General features: G+C 36.6%; 1 protein-coding gene and 1 non-coding gene across 2 annotated transcripts; one reads left to right on the plus strand and one right to left on the minus strand.

The window, feature by feature from the left end:
- Positions 1-1,921: 1,921 nt before the first annotated feature.
- Positions 1,922-2,028, minus strand: LOC145080671 (small nucleolar RNA R71). The gene has a single exon (XR_013695263.1). It is a non-coding gene; the product is annotated as a small nucleolar RNA R71 (small nucleolar RNA).
- Positions 2,029-9,338: 7,310 nt separating this feature from the next.
- On the plus strand, positions 9,339-11,274 carry LOC145075976 (strychnine-10-hydroxylase-like). Its single transcript, XM_079022033.1, has 2 exons — positions 9,339-10,310; positions 10,437-11,274. Exons 1-2 carry the CDS (start codon positions 9,369-9,371, stop codon positions 11,073-11,075), a joined length of 1,581 nt encoding a protein of 526 aa, XP_078878159.1. The 5' UTR covers positions 9,339-9,368; the 3' UTR covers positions 11,076-11,274.
- The last annotated feature ends 9,798 nt before the right edge of the window (positions 11,275-21,072 follow it).

Genomic DNA, 21,072 nt, shown 5'->3' on the forward strand with positions numbered 1-21,072 from the left:
GTGATTAGATAAATGGCACCTATAAATATCCTAGAATTAGGTCGAATGAGGGGACATGAGGCCGATTTTCTAAAGAGAATTGAGACTAAAAACCTCTGGAAACTCAGAAGAAGATCAAGAATCAATTGGACCTCAAAAGTTGAAGAAGATTTAGAAGAATTCTACCTAGATCCATTCGGTTTGCAAAATATACTCATGTCTAGTCTAGTTTGCATGGATTTTGTGTGTTTTTCTGCTACTATGAGAGGCTAAAAACCTTATACTTTTGTTTGGTGAAGATGAACCTGATCTTATAGTGTTGAGTTCGATTTATGGATATTAGATATTGGTTTTTCCTGTGTTTGATAATTAACTCTAGCATGTTCTAGTTCTAGCTTATACTGCTTACAAATCTGATTTTGTGTGATAGTTGATGATTCTAATTGCATGAATTTGTCACCTAATTAATTATGATCATTAAATAATTAGATCTATGATTAATCACATATTATATAAAGTAATTAAAACTAGTAACTTTAATTGTGTTAGAGACCATAACTAATCTTAATTTGTGCTTGGTTGCTTAACTTGATCATAGGAAAGTAACTACTATCATTTATAGTCCAATTTGTGCTCCTTATCTATTTGGTGTTTAACTTGTGCTTGATTATTGCATGGTAATTCATAAATTGATACGTCTAGATATTTGATCATAATAGCTACTTAACGAATTGGTAATCAATATATTCTATCCACTAGAAATCAACCATAGGAGAAGGTGAAATCGAATCTAAGAAGAAGTACTCTTTAAATCTTCAAGTAAATTCGTTTTCTTTGTTTGGTTAATTGTTTAGTTGATAATAATTTGAATTATGTTCTTATGATCTTTGAAATTCAGTAAAAACCCCCCACTTTAAGTTTGTCAATTAGTTTAGTTAGAAGTTGTTAAATTAATTAATTAAATTTCGTTCCCTGTGTTCGACACCCGACTTACCAAAACTATTCTATACTCCAACTAGGTACACTGTCTATAAGTGCATAATTTAATTAAGTTAGTTAGGTTATAAATCTAAAACAAGTAGGTAATTTTGTGCAGATCAAGTTTTTGGCGCCGTTGCCAGGGACCGAACAACTTATTTGATTTATAGTTTAATTTATTTTAGTTATTCGATCATTTTTGTGGTGTAAAAACTACAAAAAGTTATTTTTCTCTTTGAGCTGCAACCACGTCGTGGTTGTTCTGGTTACGTTGCTATTACATTTCCGTAAGTTTTTAGTTTAGTCATTTTTATTCGTTTTATGCATTTTTGTTTTGTTTTGTTTTTATTTCAGTAATTTATGACACGAGGATCTAAAACTCCAATAGTTCCACCACTTCAAGATCGAGAATGAGCTTTTCATAAAAAGAAGGACAAGAAGGTCAACGAGTCAACTAGCAGTTTTCAGTCGGACAAGGGTTTTTAAAGTTTTGATAGGACACCTGATAAGAAGGGAATTGGTTACGAGGCAAGAACATAAAGTGATACGGATGAAGGCGATATAAAAACGAGGTTGAAGAAATGGCGGATATCACGAGAATGGCTATAGGAGATTACAAGAAGAGGATACATGCAAATAATGGACCAGATCTTTTACCACCCGAGATTCCAGCTGAAAGAAGTTTTGAGCTCAAGGGTCACATTCTATCAATGCTTAAAGACATACATTTTTTGGGAAAGAATACGAAGATGCATTCAAGCACATTGATGAAGTAAAGGACATTGCAAACTACTTCAATGTTCCAAATGTGACACGAGAGTCAGTATTACTTAGGATGCTTCTGGTATCATTTACCGGTGAAGCTAAAGCTTGGTTGAAATCACTCGCGCCCGGATCCATTTCTACTTGGGCAAATCTTCGTGACGCTTTCATTGACCAATTCAGTCCACCTTCAAATATCTCAAAGCTAAAGAATAAGATTGCTAATTTTCAACAAGAAGTTAGAGAGTCCTTATATGAAGCATGGGAGAGATATAAAGGGTTTCTTAGGAGTTGTCCTCAAAATGATCTAAATGTCCAACAAGAAGTGACAATTTTCTATGATGAAGTGAATGTCACAACCAGACATCTTCTTAACTCTCAAGGACCAATGACAAAGAAATGAATGGAAACAATTAAGGAGTTGATTGAAGAATTTGCAAAGCACTCACGTGGGTATCATAACCCATGAAAATATGTTACTAGAGGTAAAAGAGATGGAGGGAACGAGAACATATCTATGGTTTTGGCAAAATTAAAGAATATAGATCGGAGGATGACAAAGATGGATCAATCTATACACACCATAAGAGTTAGATGTAACAATTTCCGTGGGACACATTTAACAAAGGATTGCGATTTGGATGAGCACGGGAATAAGAAAGCACAAGTGTTTTTATCTAGTGGAGATAAATATTATGAAGAATGGAGAAAGGCAAAAAAAGGAGGGGTTGCCTTATGATGAGTACAAGAAGCAAAAGGAAGAGAAATATAGACAAACCAATCGAGGCTACTACCAAAAAGAACAACCACCACCCAAAAAGAAGTTGGATTTTGAGTCAATATTTAATCAATTTATAGAAGCCTCTGAGAATAGACATGAAACTATTGATGCTAATGTGAGAAATCATCAAGCTTCCATCAAGAACATAAAGACTCAGCTTGGGCAATTAACAACACTTGTTAACGAGTGGTTGCCTCCTAGAAATCCCAAACCAAAATCACAACCTCATGTAATGGTAATTTTTACTGAGAAAGAGGTTCATTCTGAGCTATTAGTGACCCATGTTACAACCACTAAAAATCCTGATTCGTATTTGAAAGAAGAGAAGCCCGAAGCTAAAAAAGCAAAATATGAGCCGTGTTATGATGATTCACCACGTCGTGGTGAACTTGCCACGTCATGGTCACGAGAGAACCAAATTTCTTCTCTTTTAAATTTGTATCAGTCTCCTACCATTCCCATCTCAAGCCCTTAAGCATGCTTTGGAGCTGGAACAAAAGAAATTTATGTCACAAGTTATATCCCTCTCAATAAATGCTCCATTTTTAAATTCCATGGCTAAGCTTCCTAAGCTTGCTAAGGATGTGATAACTAATTGCAACGAGTTGGAAAAAGCATCTACTATCATACTTAATGAGTTGTGTTTAACTGTAATCATCAATGGGTTGCCAATCAAAATGGGAGATTCGGGCCAACTAACTTTGCCTTGTGAATTTGGCAATTCTACTTCAATAAATGCTTTAGCAGATTCGGGATCAAGAATTAATCTTATGACATATTCTTTCGACAAGAAACTCGGTCTACCAAACCTCCAAAATACACAAATGACACTTTGAATGGAGGACCATTCAATCACTAACCCACGTGGAATCATTTTAGGTTTGTTGGTAAAAATGGGGAAATTTATTTTTCCAGTTGACTTTGTGGTTCTCAACATGAAAGAAGATGAAGACCTTCCCATAAATTTAGGAATACCATTCTTGAGTACCACAAAAGCCCTTGTTGACATTCATGAATCAAATTTAGGAATGCCATTCTTGAGTCCAAGCTTTACCATACAAATTTCAAAATTCGATCTCGCAACTACTATCCCAGGGGAGTCTGTTCCAATTTCTCCTCTTTAATTTTATATTCTTTAATTGTTTAGGCATGCAATGTGGACATTGTATCAATTGAGTGTGGGGTAGGGAGTCGAATATAGGAATACAAACATACTTAGAAAAAATGAAAAATGACTAGAATTTAAAAAATTATTAGATAGATTTGAAAAAATAATCTAAAAATTGAATCTAGTTAAAAAAATTGTTGTATTGTTGCGTCGAGACCAAGGTTGCTAGTGTTATGTAGGACGACCCAATGTAAGCTTCGATGTTTATTTGAGCCAATATATGTTCTAGTGTATTTATAGCTTCCCTGTCATAGTGAAATCATGGAACAAAAACATGATATTGCTTAGTTTAAAGGCCATAATATGTTTAGCATCGTGTACCAGAAATGTATTCTGGAGAGCTTAAGTAGCCATTGCACCTTAGACTAATACATTTAACCAATAAGGGTTGAAGTTAAGTTCCCATGCTTAAGCATATGTTTTTCTTTTTAGGATTTTTAGTTTTGAGTGAAAAAAAAGTGATAAAAAATTAGAAAAGAAAAAAAAAGTTGCAAAAGTTTGAGAGAATAAGAGTCTAAAAAGTTATGAAGATCAACAATGAAGAAAAGTTCAAAATTGAAGACGTAAGAATAAGGCAATTTGCCAAGTTATTTATTGCAAATTTTCATTTCTAGATTATTTTCCCATATGTATGCTTGGGTGCTTAACCAAAATTACCTTGAGGTTAAGAAAGTTTTCTAAGGATGGATTCAGAAGGATGCATAAAATGAGTGTTGTTCAAAAGAAGTGGGGAAGTGTTTATGAAGATTGTGAGTATTTAGGATTGGGGAAGTTCATAGGAAAATTTAGACACAAATACATGCGTTGCAGTCTTGATGTAACAGAGAGGCTCAAAATGGATTGTCTTGCACGATGTTGGTAACTAGGGTTTTAATGTAACGGTATGATAATAATAAAATCAATTTTGCTTGAGGGCAAGCAAAAGCCAAGTGTGGGGTATTTTGATATATGCATATTTAATCATGTATTTCATGCATATTTCTAATACTTTTAACTATAATCATGCTTAGTTTTGGACAAAATGTACTTATTATATTTGAAATACTTTTTGTAGTTGCAAAGACATGCTCGGTACAAAAAGGAAGCAAAAAAGGAGCTGGAAGCAGGAAAACGAGAGCTAGGACAAAAAGAAGAAAAAAATAGACTTGAAGACATAGGACTATGAGGTGGTAATCATCCTCCACGACATGGTAAACAGATGATGCTCGACCAGTGAGCTGACTTGGAGAATACAAGATATGCATGAAGACCACCACGTTGTGCCTTTCAACCATGGTGTGGTGATCAAATAAATGACAACTATAAATATCCGAACATTAGGCCGAATGGGGGGACATGAGGCTGATTTTCTAAAGAGAATTGCGATTAAAAACCTCTGGAAACTCAGAAGACGATCGAGAATCAATTGGAGCTCAAGAGTTTAAGAAGATTTAGAAGAATTCTACATAGATCCATTTGGTTTGCTAAATATACTTATGTCTAGTCTACTTTGCATGGATTTTGTGTGTTTTTCTACTACTATGGGAGGCTAAAAACCTTATACTTCTATTTCGTGAAGATGAAACTGATCTTATAGTGTTGATTTCGATTTATGGATATTAGATATTGATTTTGCTTGTGTTTGATAATTAAACCCTAGCATGTTCTAGTTCTAGTTTATATTACTTATAAATCAGATTTTGTGTGATACTTGATCATTCTAACTGCATGAATTTGTCACCTAATTGTTTATGATCATTACATAATTAGAGCAAGGGTTAATCACATCTTAGATAAAGTTATTAAATCTCATAACTTTAATGGTGTTAGAGAGCATAACTAATATTAATTCTTGATTAGTTGCTTAACTTGATCATAAGACAGTAACTACTATCATTCATAGTCCAATTTGTGCTCATTATCAATTTGGTGTTTAACTTATGCTTGATCATTGCATGGTAATTCATAAATTGATAAGTCTAGATATTTGATCATAATAGCTAGTTAAACAGTTGGTAATAAATATATTCTATCCACTAGAAATCAACCATAAGAGAAGGTGAAATCGGATCTAAGAAAAAGTACTCTTTAAATCTTGAAGTAATGCGTTTTCTTTGTTTGCTTAATTGTTTTGTTGATAGTAATTTGAATTATGTTCTTCTGATCTTGCAAAATCTGTAAAAAAAAACCCCACTTTAACTTTGTCTCTTAGATTAACTAGAAGTAGTTAGATTAATTAATCAAATTTCGTTCCCTATGTTCGACACCCGACTTAACCAGGCTATTCTATAATCCGACTAGATACATTGCCTATAGGTGCATAATTTAGTTAAGTTAGTTAGGTTATAAATCTAAAACAAGTAGGTACTATTGTGCACATCACATACAAGAAAACCACCTAGGATATTAGACATCACGATTCAGGCAATTATATCATGCAATTTCTAAAGATCCCTAGCCTACAACTAGCATGCAACTTTATCATATTCATCATAAGTGAATAACAGTGTAGATATCTTGGGGTATAGTTTCTTGCTTCGGCTGATTGTACACATCTCATCCTTCCTTGGTTACTTTTGAAAACATTTTTGAAAATAAATTGAAAACTTTTACAAATCCTTTGTTTGAATCTGGACTGACACGAATGTTCATCCAATTCTTTTAAACCAGGGTTCTGATACCAACTTGTAACATCCCAAAAATCAAGGTAAAATTTTTCATTTTTGATTCCAATCCAAAACCATAAGTGTTTACAAAAAATAGTTTCCAAAAGTCATAAACATGAATCAAAGTATCCCAAAATCATAATCTCATAAAAATCGAAGATGATGTGCACGATCAACTCATCGCCTTGCCCTTTTCCTCTGAAGTACCTGAAACCATAAATTTAAAATGTAAGCCAAAGCTTAGTGAGCCCCCCCCCCAAGTACCCTACACAACCAAACAGATAACAACATGCATGTATGATCCTTCAGCCTTACTGTACCGCCTCACATGCCTACAACCTATCTGGACCGCTCTTCGGGCTTTGGCCTGACTAGATTGCATTGCAGGGCCTACATCCTATTCGGACTGCCCCATGTATCTTGGCCTTCAGCATAAAGTAAGACCGCCTAACAAAACATACACATGTCGAGATATAAAACAACAATCAATAACCAACAAGTACATATGATCATACAGATTTACCAATCTAACACATAACCAACGAACATTGATAATTATACAGATCTACCAGTCTATCATATAACTAGCATACTATTATCCAATATACCAGGATACATAATCTAGTGGGCTGGCATTGGTGCCTTCGACCCACAATTATAGTGAGGAAAACTCACCTCACATTCTGAAAAATAGCTGAACATATCACTGCTCCAAATGTTGTCTCTACCGGTTACATATACATAAACAACGACCTAATCTCAAACTACTATTCAAATTACCTAAAATGCCACTAAATCAAACTTGGTCAAAGGTCAAAGTAAAAAAGTCAAAGGGTTAACAAGGCTGAGTACACCTTGTGTACTCAATCACTATGCATGGTGTAATGAGGTCCTTTCTTGTTTACGTGGCTCTATCTTGGTACGCATTGCGTACCACCAGGTACGCCCTACATACTCGGCAAACATCCATTTTTCCCATTAAGTTCTTATTCCATTAAGATCTCACATCCAAAGCTCATATCGAGTCCCAAATATCATTCTAAGTCATAAAACTGTATGACTTTTCATGGCTAGAAGGTGTCCAAAAACCAAAACCCTAACTTATTAAAGAAACCCAAACTTCATAACTCTTGCATGGAGGAAAGAAATGGACCAAGATCATATTTTTATGACTCCTAACACTCAAAAACATCTAAAAGAACAGCTCTTTTGGTCTAGAATAAGCCATACTTATATATACCAAGATTATGGGACCAAAATGCTCCAAAATTTTAGAACTAACAAGATCTAGTGAAACACTTATCAAGCTCATAACTTTATATCTTCTGGAGGTTGCTTGAGAGGTGTAAATCATAGATCTACAATGCTTGAAGCTTTCCAAATGCGCTCCAAAGATCTTCTTCCTTCAAGGATGGACACAAAACACACAAATGGCTCAAAAACTCACAAATGAACACTAGGGGTTGCAAGGGGGTTGTTTTGGGAGGATCGAGGATGAAGGTGGAAGGGATTATAAGAGTTAAGGTGGTTTAAATAAGGCTCAAATCCTCAATATTAGAGTACGCCCTGCGTACTCACATGCCTCTGCGTTCATTTTTAATGAATTATGTCATGCTTATGCCCCAAGTACGCATGGTGTAAGGACCAAATTTACAACAATACTTCGAGTCTAAAAGGAAAATATCTTATGTCTGGGTGTTACACTTATTATCTTCTATTCTAATCGGCACCCCGTAAACTCTAAAGACCTTATAAAAATAAACTTTTTGATTCATAAAAATTATGTACCCCATCATCTTCCTCATAGAACGAGTGAACGAAACCTCTACAAATGAAACTCGAGTGATGTTTATGTAATGATTCAAATGTAAGCAAGTTTAATGTTTTTCTAATGGTTTTGTAATGTCTTTGTTTAGTGGGATGATACATTTGTTGAGGAAACCACTCGTGGTGTCACTGATAATGGTTTAAATCTTGTTAATGAGAAAGTACACAGCGTGAAATAATGTAACAAAAGAAAACGAGCTAATAAAGGATGGAATGAGAGGGCCACATGTTGGAAATACTTTGATTTGGTGTATTTAGTTGAAAATGAAGTTAAATGGAAACATTCAAAGTGCAAGTTTTACTTCATGCACGATATTAAAGCTGATCTGGTATAAAATGATACTTGTAGTCTTAAAAAACATTATTGGAATCCAAACTTTGTTGCTATGAAAAACCAAGTACCTTTGTGTTGATGGTTTTATATTATAAATGAAAATGAGGTGATTTGTTATTTATTATGGATTGGTACTTTTAGTGAATATGATTATTGTAAAATCCATCCGTCCACTTGACAATCTGCACAGTTGGACAAAGTACACTGCATTTTTTATTTTGATGCTTTTCATAGTCAAGTTTGATACATTCGACCAAACATATAATTTTTATTTTATTTGATTGGTCAACAAATTTCGATATTCTGCATTTATAAATTATTTTTAGGTTTATTTCTTATTAATATATTTTTTATTAATAAGTTAACTATAGATGTTTTTTTTTATAATTAACACTAGAGTATATATATAGTAGCACCTTTGTATTATTCTTTGATTTCTTTTTCAGGTCTCATCGATCCATCTCCCTTCCTATTAATTATAATGATTTTTTATGTAAAATTCATACGGAGAACATATTACAATGATTCTCAATCAAAACAACATCAGTTCTAATTATTATACTTGATTATTTTATCTTTTACCCTTCAAACATCATATTTATTTATTTATTTTATTTTCGTTAATAGTAAAGTGATTTTTAATTAGGGTAATGTATTGTACTATTGTGTGATTGAGAGGTTTTGAAAATAAAATATTAAGATATCAAATCTATTATTTTTATAGAACCGTCGCATGATGTTGTGGACCAGCAAGTAGTCCAGTACCCAATTTTGACAAGAATTTTCCCAACTAATCCTATTTTTTTAAAATAAAATAACCCTCCAACACTCAAAAGCAAGCGTCCTCTCCATTAAATAGTCTTGATTGCATAATAGTTGTGACCACCATAAGCCATGTCTTTCCCTGCGATATTTACAGCAATAATTGTTGGGGTCTTGTCTCTCATATTATTCCTCCGTTTCGTGCTTACGAAAAAGAGCGGAGATGTGAAACCACCTCCGCGGGCGGCGGGGGCATGGCCAATAATCGGACACCTTCATCTTCTTGGCGGTGAAGGCGGGCTGCCTCACAGAGTACTTGCAACCCTGGGTAAGAAGTACGGACCAATCTTCACTCTGAATCTTGGTGCTCATGAAGCTCTGGTAGTCAACAGTGCAGAAATGGCGAGAGAGTGCTACACCACCAACGACAAGGCGTTTGCAGACAGACCCAGATCACTCGCAGTTGAAATGCTCGGCTACAATTTTGCGAGCTTTGGATTCGTTCCTTATGGCCCTTACTGGCGAGGCTTGAGAAAGATAGCCGTGCTTGACCTGCTTTCGCCAAGCCGTCTTCGGATGCTTTCACATGTCCGGACCTCCGAAGTGAATTTCTTGATGAGCGATTTATATAAAGTTTGGGTGGAAGGCAAAGGGTCTACGGGAAAGGTAGTCATCGAAGAAATGGAGAAACGGTTTGAGACGTTGGTATTTAATGTGGTTCTGAGGATGATAGCAGGGAGACGATATACGACTGGTGATAAAGAAGGTGATCATGTGAAGAACACTATCAAGGATTACGTCCATGAACTGGGGACTGTGGTAGTTGGTGATGTGATTCCTTGGTTAAGATGGTTGGATTTCAGTTTCCAGAAAAAGGTAAAGAAAACTGCTGAGGAATACGACGTGATCATGGAAGATTGGATAAAGGAGCAGAGAGAAAAGATGAGTTCCGGGAAGCCTGTTGATCCTAAAGACGAAGTTTTCGTTGCCTCATTGTTGACCCGTTTGAATAGCGAACAAGACAAGGATCTTTCCGTATTCGATAAAGGAACAATTGTGAAAGCTACATGCTCGGTAATTAAGTCTTTCTTGATATATACTTATAGCTATACATACACATAGATATAATAAAAGTTCATGTCCTAAATGTTCCATTGAAGATAGTTACTAATTTGTTGGTTTGTACATGTGTATGAACAGACGATTATAGGAGGCGCAGCAGACACAACAACGGTGGCTCTAACATGGACTCTAGCTTTGCTGGTGAATCACCCTGAGGTGCTAAAAAAAGCCCACGAAGAAATCGAGACACATGTTGGAAGGGAGAGAGTAGTGGAAGAATCAGATTTAAAGAACTTTGTCTACCTTAACGCCGTCATCAAGGAATCACTGCGTTTATACCCACCGGGTGCAATCATTGCTCCTCACCAGACCGTTGAAGACTGCATTGTGGCGGGTTACAAAGTTAAGAAAGGGACGAGACTGATGGTCAACCTGTGGAACATCCAACGTGATCCAGAGTTTTGGCCCCAACCGGAGGAGTATAAACCAGAAAGATTCTTGACGACTCAGAAGGACATTGATGTTTGGGGTCAGTCGTATGAGTTCTTTCCATTCAGCAGCGGAAGAAGAACATGTCCTGGAATAGGATTAGCAGTTCAGTCTATGCAATTGACACTCGCCACTTTATTGCAAGGCTTTGATTTTGAAACTCCAACCGGAGAACCTACTGATATGAGCGAACACTACCCAGGGATGATAACCTCTAAAGCTACTCCGCTTAGCGTTCTCATCTCACCTCGATTGGCTCCCAATTTATACAACCAAACTAGTTCATAAACTCTGGTTCGCAAATGTGCTTGCAGCAATGCATATATGTCTACTATAATGGAAATAATTAATTAATCACATGAGTTTCCCTTCTGTTCTTATAATTAAAGTAAAGCTTGTGATCATGGGTCATAAATTTACATTTATAAATTATAGTGTATTTTTTTTATCAAATGGAATGCAATTCTCCAATTTTTAAACCGTTAAACTTTGCTATTTTCAGTTTTCTTAATTTATAATATTTGCTTGTTTTTGATAACACAAAATATGAACACTAGAAATTTAGGAATAAACTTTCATTATAACACAGAAAATTGCTCAAAACATTGTAATTCCTTGGTAGTTGCTCTCATAATCAATACCCTATACTCGATATATATATATATATATATATATATATATATATATATATATATATATATATATATATATATATATATATATATATATATATATATATCATTGTACTTAGATTCCTACTTGAACTTTAATTACTAGACAGAAGTGTCCTTGCATGATCTCTAAGAAACTTCTATTTGTTTGAACGATGTTCACTAGTTCTCACACTCAATCAAAACCGTTTCTTTCTATCTCTCTCTTCTTTCTCTCTATCTCTCTCTTCTGTCTCACTCTTGTTCACTAGTTGTTCACTAGCGAACACCACCCCCATCAATAGTAAATGAGTTGTGAAGATGTATAGAGGATGATGTGGAATGGCTTTCACGCGTGTTGATACCACATAGCCTTAAGAAACTCTTTAGGTTTCCTTCTTGCACAAGAGACTCCCTCCTATACCTCATCGTGTAAGGAAGGGTAATTCCAAAAATCAGCCAACAATTTTCATGTTGGAAGTGATGAATAAAAGTCTAATAGAGATATAAGATTATAAAAAATGAATTTATATTGTCAGGTTACAAAATACAATACCGAAATTTTGTCAAAAGAGAGAAAACTCAACTCTATATGGGTGGAGCACACACAAATGATGTGACGTGTCATTCTAGAAATGAAAATTGACTTGTCTGAGTAATTACCTTTTCGTTTTATTCACATATGGGTAATTTTGTTTTTTTTTTGTACACATCTAGGTAACGAACTTGTTGGAAGTGTTCACATATGTGAACATTTTCAACAAGTTCGTTGCCTAGATATGTACAAAAAAAAGCTAGCTAAATGTGAACAAAACGAAAAGCTAATTATATAACATCCCAAAAATCAAGGCAAAATTTTCATTTTTAAAAATCATTCAAAAAATCCATAAGTTTTACAAAACAAGTTCTCAAAAGTCAATGTCATGAATCAGAGTATTCCAAAATCATAAAAACACATAAAATTCAGGATAATGTGCACGATCAAGCCTTTGCCCTTCCCCTGTCCTCTGAAGTACCTGAAACCATAAAATCAAACTAAAAGCCAAACTTAGTAAGTTCCCCAAAATATCTCACACAACGGAACATATACAATGATGCATGTTGGGTCTACAGTCATCGGACTGGATTACCCCCGTGTCCACAATCATCTGATTGGATTACCCCTGGCCCATAGTCATAGGACTAGATTGTCTCGACCCAATCAATCATAGGACTGGAATGCCCTGGTATGTTTGCTTACGCACATAGCAGTAAAGCCTCAACCCAAATTGCATTATGTCGACATATGCAACAGGTAAATCATAGAACAGAAACAAATAATCATACAGATCTCACAGATAACTAAACCATAATAATATCATGTATACTACAATACATAACCTAATGGGACAACATTGGTGCCTTCGATCCATAAGTAAAGTAAGGAAAACTCACATCGCAGTCTGAAAAATAGCTTAACAGGTCACTGCTCCAAATACTGCCTCAACAAATCACCTATACAAAAATAAGGACCAATCTCAAACTATTATTCAGTTTACCCAAAATGCCCTTTAGTCAAACTTGGTCAAGGCCATGGTCAAAGGTCAAGAGTCAAAAGTCAAAAAGTCAAAGCTCAATTCAGGCTGAGTACACCCTTCGTACTCAATCACTACACATAGCATAGTGGATTCCTCCCCAGGTTACGGGGCTCCAACCTAGTAAGCACTATGTACCTCTAGGTACCCCCTGCATACTCGATCAGTTCTCACTCTACTCATTAAGTGTTTATTCCATTAAGGCCTCATGTCTAGAACTCAGATCTAGCCCCAAATAACCTCTTAAATCATAAAGTTTCCAACTATATGACTTTGCATAACTAGAAGTGCTCAAAATCTAAACCCTAACTTACTACTCAAAACCCAAGCTTCATAACCCTTGCATGGATAGGAGAAAGGGGCCAATATCGCATTTTTATGACTACAAAATACTCAAAAACATCTGAAAGGACAACTCATTTGGTCTAGGGTAGGCCATGCTCATATATGCCAAGATTGTGGGACCAATATGCATAAAAACTCAAGAATTAGCAAGATCTAATGAAACATACATCATGTCCAAAACTTTATACCCCCTGGAGGTTGCTTGAAAGGTGAAAAACTCATATCCACAAGGCTTGAAACTTTTCACTCGCTTTCTAATCACTTTCTTCCAAAACTTTACACTTGTCATTAGTGGTGGCAAACCAGAAAAAATACTTAAAAACAAGGTAATCGGGGATGATGCCGTTAGCACGACATATCATCTCAAAAGCGACCACTTTGTGAATGGCGCCGGGAGTTAACATTTGCACGCTACACCCACAGCGTCGGAGTATTTCTTCCTGAAAGTCGGTCAATGGAAGACGGAGACCATCGTCGAAGGTTTTCAGATAAACACCCGCCTTCCCGACAGGAGGACGGGTGATCAACGAACCCGGAACAGGAAATTCCACTCCATCAGCAGGGGTGAGGCCAAAAGCCTCCAGAAGAGTGTCGAATTCGGCAGCAGTAGGGATCAAGCTTGGAGTAGAAGCCATAGCAAAACAAAAAGAGAGAAGAAAAAGGAGAACGAAAAGGCAATAAAGAAGCTAGAAGGAGAAACCATTCAGGGTAATAAAAAGGGAAAAAAAAGGCGGGATCTGCGAAAATCCCTGACACCGCTGACGTAACCGCCACACACACGTCAAAACGTCACGTCGCCGAAAATGAAGCGTCAACCGAGTAAGAGCACAACACATGTCAGTAGCTAAGTCCAGAACATCATAGCTAGTGTGACATCCCCAAAATCTCGGCCAGAAAAGACCGATTTTCATTTATGCTTTTAAAATAATTTCAGAGTAAATATGTGACAACCGTCAATTTTCGGTCAAGTCAAAGTCAACTAAAGTCAAGAAGTCAAACCGGTCAACTCGATTTGCCCATAGGTACTAGAGTTTACGTTATGTAATTTCTAAACAACTCGTTATTCTAATGAGAGATCATAAATCGAAAAGTGCGTACATCTAGATCTCCTTAACCTAAAACTGTGGTACGTGGCGAGCCAAACCGATAAAACAATGTTGCATACTCATCGGGAGTATGCAAGATCCTTAAACAAGGCTTAACGGGGTTTACGGACCTTGCATTGCGAAGTCGGACACTCACATTCGTCACACACGAAACCGCTCTCGATCGTTTTCACTCTATCTCTTCTTATCGAGAATCTCTCCCAAATTTCTCTAAGAATGTCAAATCTCTCCCAAATCTCTCTAAGTATGTGAAATCTCTCCTAAATATCTCTTTGTATGAGAAATATCTCCAAGAATGTGAAATCTCTCCCAAATATCTCTTTGTATGAGAAATCTCTCCAAGAATGTCAAATCTCTCCCAAATCTCTCTAAGTATGTGAAACCTCTCCCAAATATCTCTTTGTATGAGAAATCTCTCCAAGAATGTCAAATCTCTCCCAAATCTCTCTAAGTATGTGAAATCTCTCCCAAATATCTCTTTGTATGAGAAATCTCTCCCAAATCTCTCTAAGTATGTGAAATCTCTCCCAAATATCTCTTTGTATGAGAAATCTCTCCAAGAATGTCAAATCTCTCTAAGTATGTGAAATCTCTCCTAAATATCTCTTTGTATGAGAAATCTCTCCAAGAATGTCAAATCTCTCTAAGTATGTGAAATCTCTCCCAAATATCTCTTTGTATGAGAAATCTCTCCAAGAATGTGAAATCTCTCCCAAATATCTCTTTGTATGAGAAATCTCTCCAAGAATGTAAAATCTCTCCCAAATCTCTCTCGAAATCTCTCTCAACTTCCTATGATCATTCGGGGCATTCCGATCCTCGAATTTGGCGAAAACAGCCCAAAAACGGAAGTCTACGCGAAAAACGGACTTAAGGAGCCGAAACCCCTCTTAGGACCCGAAAGTCCTCTTAGGACCCGAACCCTTCTGAGCCAAAGGTTGCTGAACTGAACCTCACTCAAAGAACCGAACCCGAAGGTCCTCTCGGGCCCGAACCTCGCATGCCACACCCGAACCCGAACCTTCGGTCCATTTCGGATCATGGTGCTCTCGGTCTAGTTCGCTTCTGACCCTTCGGACCGAGCCTTCGGACTGACCCTTCGCCTCTCGCTTCCTCGCCCCCTTCGCTTCGCGCCTAGCAGCATTAGGGACCGAACCCAGCCTCAGGAGGACCGAACCTCGGCCAGGACCGAGAGGTCTCGCTGGGAAGCCTCTTTTCTCCTGGTTTTCGACTAATGTTGCGTTTTAGGCCCGTTTTTAATTGTTTTAACACGGGATTTTCACCCAAAACTTTATTTTAACATATAAGGACCCATAATTATTAAATTATCATATTTTTTTTTAGGATAAAACATTATCCAAAAGAGTGGGTGAAGTACAAAGGTGTAGTGTTGACTTTCCTTTATTTTATGACACAAGCAACCTCTCATACCCACTCCATGTCACTATTCCCCATCAGCCCTTACCTAGTCACTTCATTGTACTTTTCCCACCTTTTTCCAACCACACAATTGGTCAAAGGCTAGAAAAGTCTCCTCTCTCCTCACTTCTCTCATTTTCTCTCTTTTCACCAAAAATATCAAACTCTTTTCTCTCTCACTTCCTCTCTCTAGAATTCGAGATTCAAGGGCTGATCTTGGGTTTTTCCTCCATATTTGGTAAGAAAAATTCATTCTCCTTATGATTATTTCACTTCTTTCTACTCAAATCATGGATATCTTACACAAACTCCATCATAATCGTGTTAGATCTTCGAATCTTCAAGTGATTCTTCAAGTGTTCTTGGGTTGAACACTTCTCTTCTTCAACATCCATCTACTGAAATCACTCAAGGTGAGTTCATACCCCTACATTTTTATGTTTTCTTAAGTTTTTAGGGGGGGGGGGGGGGGAATACAAGTTAAAACACCAAGAACATAACTAAATGTTTCTAACAGCTTTCATCAGAAAAGTTGGACTCCATTCACGGACTGTTTTGGACAACTTAAACATTTTTGTTTGAAAAACTGTTTTAGGTGTAAGTAGTTCCAGTTCTTAGCTTTAAAATGACTACTTGCACATCTCCATACGATTTTTCTACAATTTATGGTGATTTTTACAAAACTGCCTATCATTTCAAACACCAATCCGGACCAGTCTGTGATTATGGACTTTTCCACCCAAGTTGGAGGTCATTAAAAATCATGATAAAAATTATGAGTAAACTAGACACATTTTGGGAACTCTCAGAATTTACGGATTTAGTTTTCAACTTCGTATGATTTTTCTATGACTTTTCAAAAACAGTGTAGAAAGGTTGAAAATTTGTTAACAACTTATAACTTTCATAACACTTTGTATTATGTTGAGCAAAGTGTATAACGATAAGTTCTAAATATTGAATGTGTTTCCTTGTTAGTTTATCATCATAAACTGAAACATAGTCATTCATGATAAGATTATTCATTCATTTAGAACACGTATATTAAGCTATAATGAGCATAGTTTATGGATTCATAGCATTAAGGCATTTTCATAAAAGAATTCTTATACATTACAAACGTTTTGGATAAACTATAATAGGTATAGTTTATGCATCATTTACTTCTCAAACTTATTTACCAAAGGTTTTCAGTTTAGTTCACGTAAATCTGTTAATGAATAAATTTGTGAGTCATTCCCTTCGGGTTACTTCCAAAGTAACAAAGTCAAAAAGTCATGTAAATTGTAACCAGAGTCTCTTGTAGGGAGAACGTGATAGTTGTGTATAGATCTATATTGGGTTTGACAAACCCACACCAGAGCTGCTTGCAACAGCTAGACCGGCAGGTCTGTGGTGACAAGTGCCATTTAATGGCGACGCCTGAAGAACGTCGTATTACGAGGCCGTGTATGTCAAGTATGGTTATGATAGCTCACATGTGGTATTAACAATCATAAGATTTATGGGTTCTAACTTTAAATTAGCGAGTTATGTCGATTTAGCTCACTGAGATTTCTTTAAGTATGGAAAAATACTTGTGCGTCTTCATATCAAAAAGGGTTTTATGTCGATTTAAAATCACTTTTTATATCGATTACAGATATTGCTGTATATTTTCAATCTTGGTATTTAAGACTACACACCATTCATTACGGGATTTTTCTCAAATCAGAAAGGGTTTTACGCCAATTTAAAACCACAATTATATCTTTAAGTATGACAAATACTTGTTCATTTCGGTCCTGGTATTTAGGACTACATAACTTTTATAAGGAAAATATTGGATTTTTCTTAGTAACATACATCTCCTTACAAAGATCGATTTTCAAACTCTTACTGTCAAAAGCTTATGAACTCACCAACCTTTGTGTTGACACTTTTCAAACTACTTGTATTCTCAGGAATTCAGTGAAAACAGGAAATCAACCACGTTTTGAGGATGGGACGATAAATCGTCAAACAGTTCATTTTGTATCATAATGTAATTGATTTGAATCATGTAAACATATACTTTGGTGTAACATTTTAAATTATATTTATGATGGTTGTATTTACTCTGAGCACTATTATACTCGTTGTTGTGATACTCTACATGAAGTCCTCCACCCCCGGACGTTTCCGCCATCCTTGGTTTGGGGGTGTGACAAAATCCTTTTGATTTGAAAGAGTTGTGGAATTTGTTCCCAAAAACAAAGTATGATAAAATAATATTTACCAAAGCATTTCATAAAAGAAATGTATTTTCATTATATAATCAAAACTTGGGGTGTCATGTTCCGATACAGACCATAAAGCATAAACGATAACATTACAAGTCATTCAACAAATATATACATATACAGACTTGAAAACAAAACCACTTGATGGTTCATCCATCTTATGCCCTTGCGCCACTTCCTGTAATACAAATAAACTGAGTAGGTCAGGCTTGGGAGCCTGGTGAGCATATAGGGTTTTCAACCCACAATAAATAATTATATTTAATTTCCACCAACCAACAATAACCCAATTACCCATTCTCGTTATTCTCACTTTACGTCCCTAAGACAACTAACATAAGGGACTTAGTCTAAGAATATTTCATCGGGGCGACAACACATGCTTCAGGGGTTCCTCAGCAATATAAGTCAAATAAGGCAACCATGAGGGGATGGAATACAGCGAATGAACACCCAAGTTCATTAACACCTACAGGTTATGAGCCTGCTAGCGTTCCACTAGACTGTCTAGAAAAGCCTGTGGTCGTCATCTAAATTCCGCTAGATGATTGGATCAAAACAACATCGAGGCCTCTCATCTGTTTATTACACACCAACTATCTACCCATGTTCTACCCAACATATTAGTAGATAAAATATACATTTTTATACATAGTTTTAAAACCTGTATAGCATGCTTAATCAATACATTTTCCACATAACAGATGAGACACACACATATAACACGTATTTCATAGAGAAATAATCAAATCTATAAGATAGAAGAAAGTGAATATACATTCACACACATAACAACAAAATATACACATAACACGTATTTCGTATAAAATACTTCATAATTATGCGTTAGAAGAAAGTAACTACACACTCACTTGATCAGAAGATGATCGGACAGCACTACGGCTTACAGAAGTAGTATTCTTCGGCAGATCTAGAAGATCTTCACAAAAACCGGGTTCCTCGTGGGCAGAGCTTCGGCTCGGGAATCTTACTTCTCGGGATCTTCGGGACCTCAGGACTTGCTTCGGGGCTCGGGAATGATACCGGGGCTTTGGGATACTTCTGGAACGCAAAACGATGCAAAACGGGAGAAAGAGAAGAAAATTTGGCAATTGGAGTTGGCTGCCCTCGCATCCCTTTTATAGAGGCTGAGCCTCGCACGTACATTGGGCGTACGCCTGTACGCTGGGCGTACTCCTCCGAATCGTCATGGCATGCGTCATCCGAAGAACTCGAGTGCGAAGGTCGTCATGCTTCGCTGTACACTGGGCGTACGCTAGTACGCTGGGCATACTTCGGATGAGTCCGGTGACTCCCCTTCGGATAATATCGGAAGTTGGAATTAAAATTAAATATTAAATATTTAATAAACTTCAAAAATTCATATCTCCCTCATACGAACTCCGTTTTCGACGTTCTTTATATCCACACGTAGGTGAGACTACGCTCTACAACTTTCGTTTAGACTCCATCGGCTAATTTTGAATTTATTTTTATTATTTATTTTTAGTAGGCCGGGACAGGAAAACTTCGTTATAAATTCATAATTTCTTTATCCGACGTCCGTTCTCGCCTATCTTTTTATCGCTATTGCTATTAACGAGATATTCAATTCTTGTTTAGATTGTTTCAACCAACGATCACTCGATCTCGAATCGAGTATTCGGGATGCATACTGCTAAGTCGAAACTTAGAAAAATCATAACTTCCTCATACGAAGTCAGATTTGGGCGTTCTCTTTATGCACGCTCTCGGTTTAATGAACTCTACGACTTTCGTTTATATCACTAAGGCTAAATATCACTCTAACGTAAATTTCACTTTTTACGTCATTCAGCGTTGCCGGTTCTGTCGCGAAACTTCGACAGGTCATAACTTCTTCGTTATAACTCGGATTTCGGCATTCTTTATATCTTCGGAATCCTTGTTACGACCACTACATCTTTATGCAAAGATATTGAGTTTATTTTACACTTAAATTTTGAATCTTATTTTTATTCTTAATTAATCAAATCACATAATTAAGCAATTAAGCACAAAACACATAATACTCAAATAATACACTTCTATTATTTCAAAACGGGTTACAAAGGTTAACCTAGACTATTATATCAACATTAATGACAAGCCCAGAAACACAGGCGTTACAATTCTCTCCACCTTAGAATGATTCCGTCCCCGGAATCACACATCAACAAACAAATGCGGATAGCGACCCATCATGTCACTTTCCGTCTCCCAGGTGAGATTCGGCCCATTCGTGTGTTTCCATCGGACAAGCACTAACTCGACCATCTTGCGTCATAACTTCTTAGTCTTTCGGTCAACAATTGCCTCTGGTTCTTCAATCAACCTTTTGTTCTCATCGATTCTCAACTCCGAAAGTGGAATCATGTCGGGAACTTCTCCCGTGAACTTCCTTAAATAACACACATGAAAAGTGTTATGAATTCCATTCAGTTCTTCTGGTAGTTCGAGCTTGTAAGCTTGGTTCTCAATCCGCTGAAGAACTTTAAACGGTCCCATAAACTGCTTTTCCCCAACCTCAAGCCAACAAGACGGCCTACGACACTTCTGTCCATACAAAGCTTGAGAAGGTGTCATCTTTATGGTCGAGTGAAAACTATTATTGTAGGAAAATTCTACCAAAGGTAAATGTTCATCCCAATTACCTTGGAATTCCAGGGTACATGCTCTCAGCATATCTTCAAGTGTTTGTATCGTTCGTTCGCTCTGACCATCAGTCTGCGGATGGTAAGCTGTACTTAAACACAACTTGGTACCCAATTCCTCTTGTAGACTTTTCCGAAATCTCGAGGTGAAACGGCTATCACGATCCGATACAATCGTTAACGGAACACCGTGAAGCCTCACAATTTCCTTCACATAAGAATTCGCAAGCTTATCCATAGACCGTTTCTCCTTGGCTG

Source organism: Lactuca serriola, chromosome 1, assembly GCF_051521515.1.
Source record: "Lactuca serriola cultivar US96UC23 chromosome 1, Lser_US96UC23_V15, whole genome shotgun sequence".
Taxonomy (NCBI): domain Eukaryota; kingdom Viridiplantae; phylum Streptophyta; class Magnoliopsida; order Asterales; family Asteraceae; genus Lactuca; species Lactuca serriola.

Excerpts from the sequence above, each read along its gene's own strand:
- LOC145075976 (XM_079022033.1), top strand. The coding sequence starts at position 9,369 with ATGTCTTTCCCTGCGATATTTACAGCAATAATTGTTGGGGTCTTGTCT. Across the intron at positions 10,311-10,436 it reads TTGTGAAAGCTACATGCTCG|ACGATTATAGGAGGCGCAGC; the intron begins GTAATTAAGTCT and ends GTGTATGAACAG.